The sequence below is a fragment of the Manis pentadactyla genome, chromosome 8 (genome assembly GCF_030020395.1).
Source record: "Manis pentadactyla isolate mManPen7 chromosome 8, mManPen7.hap1, whole genome shotgun sequence".
NCBI classification, from domain to species: Eukaryota; Metazoa; Chordata; class Mammalia; order Pholidota; family Manidae; genus Manis; species Manis pentadactyla.
In genome coordinates, this window is record NC_080026.1 from 128,866,036 (window position 1) to 128,879,198 (window position 13,163).

Sequence of the window (13,163 nt, forward strand, 5' to 3'; positions counted from 1 at the left end):
TTACTATATTTGGAATATTTTCAACACTCCAAAGGGATTCTTCATTGCCCCTTCCTAAGAGGATGTGAAGTTCCCTGAAGTACCAAGTTCATGCCTACACTGTCCCTCCCCATCACCACCCAAATCAGGTAACTAATATTTGGGTTTCTATCACCACAATTTAGTTTCTCCTGCTCTTGAATTTCATATAGTTGAATTAGTGCATACTCGCCTGTGGCTAGCTCCTTTCTCTCATTCATTGCTATGTCTGAGATTCGCCTGTGGTACTGCTTGTAGAAGATGCTCTCTGAGATTGCATAGTATTCCACTTTCTGTAATTTATTAAGTCTACTTCATCTTAACACACAAAAGCAAAGTCTTTTCTTTTTCCTGAAATAAAAAGGGTCTGCTTGACATCATCTTAAATCTCCATGTCATGTCCTTCCTCCAGTAGTACATGCCTGAATCTCCTCTGTATTATCTTGTATGAAAGATAAGCAAGATTTAGGCCCAAATATTTCTGATTGCTGCTTTAGTGTGTTTCGTCTCCTTTAGTGTGTTTCATCTCCTGAGGAAGATGGTTGGTAAAAACTAAGGTTTTGTGTCATCCTTTGGCCTTTGATTCCAAAAAGGGAGGAGCCATCTGCTCACCAGCCATTTAATCTCCACGTCATGAAGTGCTCCTCAAAGCCTGAGCTATGTACCACTGTTCAAATCAGAGAGGCCGTACCAGGTTCTTGAAAAATAAAAATCAAACTCGAATGTTGTTGGGTAGAATTCAGTCCCAGTCCTGGCTTTCTCCAAAACTTCTTCCTGGTTAAAGCCATTGGATGGATTTGATATATATCCAGCATCTGTTGTACACAGGAAGCCTAACACCTTCCCTTACGTGTGATTTTATCTTCATAAAGCAGTAGCCTGAAAAGTTAACTGGTGTTGGTGGCAGGTCACAGGCAGAAAGGGCTGGTAATCAGTCGCCCTAAAGGGAACCATTTTCCCTGGCGTTCCAAAGCGCAAGTTTTGCTCAGAGATTATGACCTCTGCCTGCCTAACTGCAGGGGTCAGGTGACGAGGTGCCTGCGGGTGCATGAAGTACTCCAAACTTTCCAAGGGGTGTTTCCCGGTGTATGGACATCAGAGCACATTCAAAGAACACACGTGGCTGACAAATGCTGCCTGAAATCTCACTTTCCAGGAGCTCCTTCAGACTTCACACAATTGCCAGGGGTGGCCTGAGAGGCCAGCCCCAATAAGGGTTAAGAATTCCTGGTCTTGGAGGTTAGGAAATGATGCAGACAACCTTCCCCATAATGAGACACAAACTTGGACAACCCAGGCCTTCTAACGTGAGGTTGCCGCGAAGCCGTGACGGTGAAGTGGTGCAGGCCCACTTGCCGCAGGGCCTGGATTCTGCGCTGTGCGTCCTCAGGCCCGCAAAGGCTGACAGGACGCCAGACCCGGCCTCCAGCAGCCCCAGACGCCAGGCCTGTGTGGTGCTGAATCCTGCCATAGCTGTGGGCCCTGCAGGACAAACCCACACCCGGCCATCTGTTTGCAGAATGTCTTCAGCTCTTCCGAAGGAAGAGCCAGAGAAGCGGACATAGGCAGGCGGAGGGCTTCTGCCGAGGTCAGGCAACGAGCTGCGGGACACATCACCAGCACGGTGCCCTCCAGGGTAGGGGCCGCTGACCGCCCCGCGGCTCCCGCTGCATAGGAGTCGGGGGCACCCTCCGTGCGCCCCTTCGCCCCTGCGGCCCTCCTCCCGCGCGCGGCGTCCTGTGCGTCACCCCCGGAGAAACCGGCCCGGCGCCCGCCGCCTGCCCCGCATCAGGACCCGTCCCCGCCCAGAGCCCCCCACGTAGCTCCGCCCCCTTCGGGCGTCAGGTCAAATGTGGAAAACCCGGAAGTTGGGCCCAAGGCCTGAGTCCTGCCGAGGCTCTGCCCTACCATCATCCGCGCCGAGCCCCTGGCTGGGGCGGGCCCACAGGGCCGGGGCCTTGGGCTGCCCCCAGCAGGACGGGGCATGCAGGGAGTTGCTGCCCTCCTCCCATAGCGTTTCAGGCTGCTCCGTGAGGAAAACCTCTTTCCCAGTTTTCCTAAAACACAAGGAATGAAACCAGTTTTCTCCCCACAACACAGCTCACGATTTTCCCCTTCTCTGCCTCTTCACCCCTCTTCCCCCTGGCCCTTCCCAGCCAGGGTTCCTGGAGGGACGGAAGCCCTCAGGCCCTAGGGCAGCCAGGGTAAGAAACCTCTCTGCACCTAGAAGTCCTGCACCATCCTTGGGAAAAGTGAGTGATTATTCACATTGTTCTCCCTAGGGCTTCTCTCACAGAGGCTCAGTTGAGAAAGGTGTCTCTGCTGAGCTTAAAATGAAGACGGTTTAACAGCCCTGGCTAGGGAAGTCTGATTCGTGGATCTTGGGAACGGCACTGCCTCTGACAAAGCAGAGGCCCATGGGACAGGGTTTACCGACACTGGAAGCTGCCAGGAGGCTCAGTGAAACACAGATGCTGACGGATGAGAATTCAAATCTGCCACAGCTATGTGACTCTGGGCAAGTAATTTAAATCTCTGACATCTTGACTATCTTGTGATAGTTATCACAGTTTAATAAGTTACTCCAAAACTTAGTGACTTAAACACCACACATATATTATTTCATAGTTTCCATGGGTTCAGCTAACGTCTCTGTTTCAGCATCTCTCATGAGGCTACAGTCAAGGTTTGGCCAAGGGTAGAAATCAAGGTTCAACTGAGCAAGATCCACTTCCAAGTTCACTCAGTGGCTGTTAGGATTTAGTTCCTCGTGAGCTGATATCTCAGTTCCCTGCTGGATGTGGACAAGATGCTACCCTTAGTTCCTTGCTGGGGGCCCTTTCTGTTAAGAGTAAACACATGAGAAGACCCAGAGAGAGCACACCAGCAAGACTGAGATCCCTTTTATAACCTAACCACAGAAGCGACACCCATCACTTTTATTTTCATTAGAAGTGAGTCACTAGGTCCAGTTCACACGCAAGGGGAGGGGATTACACAAAGGTGTGAATACCAGATGGCAGGAGTCACTGGGGCCATGTCAGAGCTGCCTCTCACACCTCTGTAGGTTAGGGACTCACTAGATTGCTTTTAAAATATGCACCAAACACCTGCCCCATAGACAGGGACCCAGTAAGTAACACCCATTACCACACAGAAGGTGCTCAGGTCACATCGATTTCCGTCCCACTCCTATGCTCTTTGAGCTGTCGTTTCACTGATAGTCGATGTGTTCAAGTACTGTCTCACTGGCATGGCCTCATTTTTGTTCCCCAACACCTCTTACCTTTACATCATTATATACCATCTCCCTACTTAGTTTTGTTATGGATGAAATTAGACATACCCAAGAGAGTTCTTTTCCAGCCAGGTACTTTTTCTTTGGCCTATGTTCAGCTAGCTCATGCACTTCTACAGCTTTGTCTTTGTAACTCCCTGGCTATTCCAGTCAAGGGTGTGACTGTATTCCTTGATCTTTATGTATTCTCAATTTCTACATCCTTCAAACAAAACCACATCAGTTCGTTCTGGGGAGGTGGAAAAGTTGGTATTTGTCTATGTGTGTGGAAAACAATGTGGAATCAGGTGGTTTTTTTTTTTTTTTTTTTGGCCATCTTCCAAAGGTTCCCAATTAGCAGTAGTCATACTCCTGTACAATAGACTCAGGCAACCAACAGATGCCAACAGCCCCTCACGTCCCCTTTCCTAACAAACCTGGCTTTATTCAGGTACCTCCTATCCCAAGACTATTGGGAGCAGGAGCCCAGCTACAGCCCCAAGAAGCGAGACCTGTTTACGGTGGCCACATTCTCCTTCCCAGGTGTCAGTTTGGGCATGGTCACAGATACCTTCTAACCCAGTGAAAAGTAGGCTAACTTCCCAGAAGGCAGATTCTTGCTCTGAAAAAAATGCTAGGGAACAAAGAGGCCTTCTTCTCACGTGGTTGGTGTCATGTCTAACAACTGTAGCAGCCAGTACCCTGGGGAAGCAATATGAGGCCCAAGTAACATACCGAGGCTGGCAGAGCAGGAAGCTGGAAGAAACCCAAGTCCTTGATGACGTCAATGAGCTGCTGTATTTGTCGACCCTGTAATTGCCCAACCTTGGGGCTTCTGTGAGATAACTAATCTCCCTTGATGTGTAAGCTAGTGGTATCTGAACAAGATGGTCCACAAGGGTGCAGAAAGAAGACATGAGTTATGCTTTCATGAGTAAAGCTTTACCAAAACTTAATATACACAGAGCATATGTAATATACACAGCAACCACGATACCAACAGCAGCCGTGAGAGCTCCATGAGGCTGAGGGACTGACTGCCATTCTCTCCCAGAATATTGCAGTGCCCCCACAAGGCAACTGGACTTAACAGATCTTATCACCTTACGTAAGGGTACCTTTACAGTATTTTATGAGATGCAGAAATTTAAATCCCAAAGAGGTTTGCTGGTTATATCAAAGCAACTTCCTTTAAAGTACTGTCAAACTTAGAGATGTTATACATTCTTTATTGATAAAAAGGTTAAATGTTTGCAATTTGCCAACCTTTTTTGTGATGGCAAGTGCCTGTCAGTAATATGCAGTCTAGTAGTATTTTCAAAATAATAAAAATAAAAAAGCAGACTTAATCCAACCCTTCAAGGTAAAGATGATATACTACTGGTGAGTAAAACAGTAGCTGTTTTTCCAAAAGAAGTTCATGTTAAAAGCATTCTGAAAATGGTCATGTGTTTCCAGCTTTAGGAAAATGTATTGCCAAAAATTGTCACCTATAAAAACTCTAAGTACACACTTAAACATAAGAAATGAAATCCACAAATGAATTTCAGTAGGTTTTGAACCCATTTGTTACCAATAATAAAAGTATCACAGTTGTAAGTATTGAGCAAGAACAAGTTACTGACAGTGAGAAAGATGGAAATTTATTATAAAGATTTCAACAAACACTTTTTAAGAGTGGATGGAACTGAAAAATGAGCAGTTTTTCAGTAAGCACAATCATTTGGAACTACAGATTTTAACGAAGTGGCTTTTTTAGGTACAATAGCCATTAAAACCCAACATCAAAATAAACTTACATTAGAAACAGACATAAGTTATTTTTATCATAAAGTGTTATAACTAGGTGTTCCAAAAATAATGAAGCATTTTTAATCATATGGGTCTCCCTAAAAAGAGAAAAATTTTTAGGAAGAACAAAAGCTATTTTTTTTTTACAATACACACAAAAAATATTTTTAAACATTTTCACCTCTTTTGTCTAAATTCTCTCTTACATGTATTAGTACAGTACATAAATTTAAAAATATATATGTATATACACACATGCTGGGAGTGGTGCTCTACAGTGTGGTCAGTTGACTGGTTTGCACAGGCTTCTATACTTCATGCCATTGCTTATATCCCTAGAACAAACCTCTGCAACCCCAAGAAAATATTAACTATCTTGTATTCTAGTTTTTATAACTTATTTTTAATTTTTAGTCCAACTGGAATTTCTTTTGGTGAATGGTATGATGGGAAGAAATTTTCTCCAGTTATACCTACCACCTTTTCTTGAATAACCCATCATGGTCAGAATTAGTTCAAAAAGCCACCATAACAAACTCTAAATTCTTAAAAGTAGTTGAGTCTTTCAATTTTTTAAAAACTGTTTCCATTAACTTGTCTATTTTTATACCAGTATGAAAACTTAATTGCAGTTTTAAAAAAATGGTTTTTTGTACAGCAGGTTACTCTTTTCCCCCCTTCAATGAAGATTTTCCTATTTTTTTGTTTATACACTTCCTTATCAATTTTTAATTTACATTACAAAATAATTACTCTGTGGCATTTGGATTGGCTTTGCACCCAATTTGCACATTAACTCAAGAACTGATGTGTTTTCAATGGTCAAATGGTTTACAGAAAATACCAACAACTGGAGAGATTGTGACAACAGAAACTTTGGTTTACATTGATGTGTAAATTGGTACCACCACTTTGGAAAACAGTATTATCTAGTGAAGTTGAGCACAGGTATAGCTTATAGCCCAGGGTTTATGCTCTTAGAGAATCTCATGTTACAGGTGTATACACCCAGGAAATATGTGCAAGTATTGTCACGAAAGCATAATTTGTAATAACCAAAAGGGAGGGAAAGAGAGCCAAATGCCCATCCACAACATAATGCATCAGTGAACTTCATGTGTGCAGTGGTATTCTACAGAGCAGCAGGCGCAGTGTTGAGCTTTATGCCTCACCAGGGGTGAAACAGCCTGGGTATCTTTAGCGAAGTTCAAAATCAGGAAAAGCCAAATGTAGCCAAATTATTTTTAAATTTATGGTTTACATTTTCAATCTTGTTACAAAATCCTTCACTCCCCCAAAGTCATAAAAACATTCTTCAATATTGTCTTCTGAAAGTTTTATAGTTGTAGCTATCCTATGTAAATCTTTAATCCACCTAAGATGGACTTTTGCACCTGGAAAAACTTAAAAGACTGCTTCATTTTTTTTTTTCATGAAGAATTACTGAAGCCCCATTTATTAAATAATAATCCTCCTCTCTGTTGATTTGCAATGGCTGCCCTTTTAAAAACAAAGTTCCTGTACATGAATGAGTCAGTTTCCAAGCTCTTTTTTCTTGTTCATTCATTTGACTTGTAATTTTTGTACCAATTCCACACTGTTTCAACCACTATGTTTTACAGTAAGTTTTATATCTGGTAGTGATTCCTCTTTCCTGCACACTTCATTCTTCTTTCTTGGGGGGAATGTCTTGGATATCCTTGGCCCTTTGTATATTTTAGGATCAGCCTGTCAAGCATCACATTACAAACCACTGGGATTTTTTGTTGGAACTGCATTAATCTGTTAACCAATTTGGAGAAAGAACTGACACCAGATCTTTACCCATTGCAGTATCTCCATTTATTTGATCAATAAAGGTGGCTTTTTAAAAAAAATAATTTTCTCATTAAAAGGCTTATACACTTTTTATTAAGATTTATTCTTAGGTTCTTTGTGTCTTTTTGTTCCTACAATAAATTTTATTTCTTCATTACATTTAAAAAATTTAAGAGCCATTACTGCTTATAAGTGATGCATGAAAATGTAATTGACATTTGCATACTCATTTTGTTCCAGCAAACTCTGATAAACTCTCTAGTCTTCTAATTTGCCTTGTAGACTCTAGATTTTCACAATTTGATCATTAACAGCATTAATCCCTTAGTAGATAAGTCACATTAATTGATTTCCTAATATTAATGACTTTGCATTCCTGAGATAAACCCAAATTAAGCCATCATTTGTTATACTTAAACACAATGTTAGATTTGGTTTGCAAAAAAATGTTTATTTTCTTACTGGAGGCTGCAAGGGAATTTTATATATATATATCTCCATCAGATCTAATTTATTAGCTGTGCTATTAAATATTATAACTTTGTATTATTGAGAAATAGGCCAATAGAGGAAATAAATTAATCACACATAAACACATGCAAATAACTGGCACTAGTAGAAAACTTTTATACTCAGTAAAAGAAACCTGCTAAGAAAAAGGAAAGGTTTTAAACAGCTCCCTATTTGGCTGGGGGGAAAAAAGCTGAAGAAAGAAACTGTCAGGTGATTTCAATGCAGAGAAAAAAGATAAAGTCACTGAATCCTGCTGTGGGTGGTAATCAAAAAGTAGATGCCGTAACAATACAGCTTAGGCTTCAACAAAGAGATGAGAATCCGCACTCTGAGAACACTATAAGGAAGGACACTTAAGAGAAACCAAGGGAAACTAAAATTACACAGGATTATAAAAAACCTAGTGGATATTACTAATTCCATAGCAAGAAAACACAAAGGAATTATTTCTAAAAAGCATGGTACAGCCAATGCAAAAAAATTCCCACATCAGAAAGGTCCACAATAGGCCAGTGTTTATAAAAGAAAAACTACATATGTATGCACATATGTATATATACTATATATGTATATAGAATAAGTAACTATGGTATATAATTAAACACATACTTTTTAAGATCACTGGTACAGAGGTCAAGATGGACAGTCCACCCTATGGGCTAATTAACCACAGTGGGAAAGACATGCTGAGGATGATTCTCCTGTAGGAGAAATTATGAATGTGCCTGTAAGCCCAATCATATGGTCTGTATTGCAACAAAGTTTCCAGCGAACCAGGTATCAACATAACAAGGCCAAGGACATCTGTACAAGATTTATTTCATTAACCACAACATTTTAGAGTGATGGTACACACTCTAATACAGAAGTAGTGACTCAAAGTCCATCAAGAGTTAAAGGTCAGAGACAAAGTTGCTGGCTTTGAACCCCCGGTCAATAAAAGTTTCATCCACTGTTTTGTTTTTCTTGGTTAATAAAAAAGTTGATATACAGAACACCCTTTTCTGAACTCCACCATGCTTTCCAACAAGCACCACCAGGGGCTAGATTTCATTGCTTCATTCTTGCTCTGGCCATGCTGGTGGGTGGCAAAGCCTCTCGTCTGCATTTGACCTCCCATTTACTCATAAGCATTCCTGTTTCCAGCCATAACTCCCCACTACTTCACATTTGAATCATTTCTCCTGAATTACATGGCTGCAATATTAACAAACAGGACTGATGGCAGCAATTAAATTGCCATCTGTTTAACAAAACCTACTCTTCTAAGAGAACATCCACAGTCTTATTGCATTTAGTACATAGTCACAACATTGAAATGACATGTCAGAATCAATACAAAATATTAATTTGTTTCAAACCACAGAATTCACCCCAGAGTCACACTACAAATTTCCCAGAATTGTAAGACATTAACATTTTTCTAAACAATGCAGTCCAACCAGAAATGAGAGTGATTTCCAACCGGCCAGGATACAGTGTATGCCAGGGTCCTATACCAATGTACCTCTGATGAGCATTTTCTTCAGTTCTCCCACAGCCACTCCATCCACGTAAGCAGAAAAAGGATGTGTACTTGTGCCGCCTGGCTCCAGAAAGAGGTTCAAAACAGGGTCTTTGCCAGTGGGGAAGGAAAAGTGTCAATGATTCAGTTAGTAAACAGTGGGGACCAGGAGGAATCGTCTCCCTTGGAAAAGAAGAGAAGTTCTCTCATGTTTTCTGGTGGCCAGAAACGAAGCAAATTCCAACAAGGTAATGAAAGTAATAGGAAAGCCTTTTCTCCAGCAACTCCTATGATCCTTTTTAACTTCTAATAAACATGAACTTCATCTTATACAATCATACTGAAAATTAACCACAACCAAAAAGGTCCTCGTTGTCGGTTAAGTCACATTCTGATCTTAAATTTTAAAGTCACCTTAAAGAGGCCCAGGCCTGGATTAAAGTAAACATAATATTCTGAATCTCAATGAGACACCATAAAAAAAAAAGTCAACTCCAAACACCCAAACAAACAATGACTGGACAGCTAATGTATTTTCTGTTTTGCCTTTTAGTTGGGAAGTTTTTTAGTTATCTCAGGTTAGTGTATATTCATAAAACAATGTTCAGTTATTTTAATAGCTGCTTATTAAACGACTGAATTTTTGCTCAAGGGCAATGCCTCTTGTATAATAATCATGGGATTAATTAGCTGTGATAAAACAGAAGAAAACAGCCAGTCTCAACAAGAACACAAAATCTGGAAGGGTCACTCTGGGAGATTAAACAGGACTCTTTAAATACTATGATACAAGTGCTCCTGCTCACCGTGTAACCGTAGAAACCAACATTGTTTCCTAGATCACCATTACGTTTGCTAGGACACATGCACAGACCACCACCCTAAAGTTCTCCTTTTGTGCTGAAACACTTTGGAATCCCTTGTTCGGTCAATACAAACTACTGAGAGGTGATGGTGCACATGCGAACTCTACCTGAGGAATTCTTTATGTGCAAATTTGCAACTTGACAGAGAGCAGGGCATGCAGCCAGGGAGTGGCAACCTAACGGGGCAGCAGCGCTGGAGACATGCATGCATTAATGGCCATGGCATCCTTTCTTCTGCAATCTCACTTAATTCACAAACTGGTTTTCATCCTATACCCCACAGAAAGGGAGGGGAACTGCCTCAAACTTGCCAAACAGACAGAAAAAAAGTAAATTTTCCACAAAATTTAATCACACACAACCCATGCATCCAGATTTGTGTTTTTTCTCACTAGCTCAACCTAAGAACCGTAAGGTTAGGAGTCACAACACCAGCTTTTGCTTTCAGCCCCACAGAAAACAAAGCAGTAGTTCCTGTCGGGTTACAGGCAGCTATGACAACAGAGGACATGAGATGACACTTACTGAAGCTTAAGGCCAACCTTTAAAATAAGTACCGTCTCTCAAACGATCATCTATTTACTTCTACATGTCATTATTTCAAGGTGACTGAATTGGCTTTCTTTTGGAAGGTCTAGTGCACACACATTAGCTAGGTTGGCCAAATCAGCTGTGTGTGCCGACTAATGAGACAGTCAGCCTACGTGTACAATTTTCTGTCTTCAGTGATTGGGACCCCACAAAGGCAAGCATTTAACTGGGGTGGAGAAACTATATACTGTACGGGCAAGAAGAATACTAGTAAACATGAGAAGAAAACACTTTCTGGCAAACTGTGGCTGGTCAATATAAAATGGAGGGCAAATCTTATTTCTTCTCATGTTGCAAACTAAGAATTTTGTTAAGAATCCCCATTAAATAAGCAAGGTCAATTTCAATTTGAAATAAACAGGTTCCTCATACTGCAGTGGACCTGAAAGGGCCATAGCCCTGATGAACAACAATCAGGTCACAAGCTCTGGGAGAAAGTGTGCATTCTTCCTATAGTGCCTTCTAGTCACTGCTTTCAGTACCAAGCCCTGAGCCACAGCTAGCTGCACTCATTGTGCAACAATTGAGAGAAACTAAATTTTGCAAACTTTGCCTACCTTTTGTTAACACATAAAAAAAAAAAAACAAAACACAACATAAAAGATTTTTCCATAAACTTAATAATGCAAAATATGTAAATATTTTAATGCCAATTCACATCATAATACGATGCTTTTATTGGGAAAGTTCTGTTTGTTGGCTAAATAACACTCTCTCCCAGAAAAAGCATTTAGGATACTGAATAGTTCATCCACACTTAAAGAGACATCCCAATTTTATTCCTTTAAGAAATATTATTAAAACCACTCAGGAGAAAGTTCAGTTGCAGGTGTTATTCAGAAGCCTGCAGCAAGCACTCTATTGAGAAAAATAAAATTTGGAACTTTATGATAAAATGGAATTCTTCCTTAATACCAGAATGTTATTAGTATAGCAAATCAAACTGTACGGGGCATAGTGGGAGACTGTATATATTTACAGTAATTCAGTGTTTACTAATACAATCCAAGATGCTCACGCAAGTTAAATGAGTCCAATTCAAAGTCCTCCACAAAGACTTCTAACTCCAGTTGATAAGTACTTAAAAAAATTAATCTGATCATCTTTACTTTTACTTCTGAGTAATAATTGCACAGAGGACTTCTATTAGGTGACTTACTTGCTCCCAATATCACACTTCTAACTTTCCCACCCAGCCTGTTCCCCAAAAAAGGACAAACTGAATTGTCAGAGGCAACTCTGAAAAACCTGCAAGTCAGGAGAGTGCCAGTATCCCTGATACATTTTCTTTTGTTGGCCACGTTCTCTGAAGAGGTAAACAGTAGTCTGACACAGCCAAATAGAGTCAAGCATATGCTCAATTTAGATGCAAGCAAAATGAGAGACAAATACTTTCCCTTGCCACATCTTTCTATTTTTCTTTGACTTTCAAAAACAAAAACAGTCTTTTATAAGCAACTGAATAGCACTGTGGGTGTAGAAAAAAAAACAAAAAATACAGCTTTGCCACAGCTGGAAGGGACCCTCAAGCCAGCAGGGCTCCTTCTTCCCTATTACACTCGACTAAAACATTTAAAAGATGTAGACTACTGGGTTTTTTTAAAGTACCTATCTCACCTATTTAAAATGAAATGGATCAGCAATCCCACACCACTGATTATATTTGAATTTAATAACCATATCTACTTCCTAGAGCATCACAGGAACCAGCTTTTACCATTGGATAATTCTCAATACTAAAAAGGAAGCTTTAGTGCTAAAGTACTGCCCACCCCAGATTAGCATAATGCCAGTAGTTCAGCATCTGTCAAAATCCTGTTAAGCAATAGAGGGAATGGAAATGTACTACAAGAGTTGGTCCCCAACATTAACACGAATATGCTATGGTGAGGCAGAGGGAAATGGACCAATGCACAACATGTTTCTATTTTCCCACTTACCTAGCATCCTGCCATGAAATCACACCTGATGTGATGGGGTAAATCTTTGATGCCATAAACTTTTTAAGGATGTATTTGTGAGTTCAACAACATGGTCACAGAGTTGCAAAGTGCACAAAGCTCAAGGCACAGAGTAGAAAAAAGTTGTGAACTGGTGGAGGAAAAAGGTATAGTGAAAGCAGAGTTAGCATTTTCCTTTAACACAACCTCTGAATGCTAAACAAAGACCAACTCTTTCAAAGGGGTTTGTTTTGGTTATGGGTGAAAAATACTGTATTGTAACAATCTGCTTGATTTTAAAGCAAAAGAGATCTTGATGTGTGAAAACACTATGCGGAAGTGCCAAGTCCACAAATGAACAAAACAAGTGCTTTGGAGGAAAAAAAGTTTCTTCTGCTCTTGTATTTTTGGAGGGCGCTGCTGAATTTTTGGCTGCCGGATTTCTCTTAACAACAGTCACTTTTCAAGATGCTTGTTCCTCATGGAATCTATAGATAAACTCATTAGAAGATTGTCCCATTTCAAAATTATCCCCAAGTCTAGCAGCAACTGACTGTTTTTTTTTTGTTTTTATAAGTTTTTTGTTTTTTAAAATTACAAGCCCAAGTAAGAAGTCCAACATCCTCTTCCAAGAACAGCTGTGTGACAGAGCTCCTGCATGTCCCCGCTGTGCTCTGAATACAGTCTCTGCAGCTCCAGTGTGTCCTCTTCTCAGGAAGGAAAGTACATTCAATACATTCACTATCTGTACCCTCTGGAGCCTGCACATGTGGAAGAGCTGTCTGAAAAAACATTGGAGCAGAAAAAAGTATGAACAGTAGACAGTATCCGACAGTGGTGGCAAT

The 13,163-nt window shown here is 40.6% G+C and overlaps 1 protein-coding gene across 2 annotated transcripts in view; it reads right to left on the reverse strand.

Moving 5' to 3' along the window:
- Window positions 1-4,916: 4,916 nt before the first annotated feature.
- CACUL1 (CDK2 associated cullin domain 1) overlaps window positions 4,917-13,163 on the reverse strand; it is a 65,668-nt gene continuing 57,421 nt past the window's right edge. Inside the window, exon 9 of one of the 2 annotated variants that reach the window (XM_036899104.2) lies at window positions 4,917-13,109. In XM_036899104.2, the coding sequence (XP_036754999.2) occupies window positions 13,060-13,109 (50 nt within the window). In that variant the 3' untranslated portion in view covers window positions 4,917-13,059. The remainder of the gene's footprint in view (window positions 13,110-13,163) is intronic. The other variant, XM_036899105.2, reaches the window with a different exon arrangement.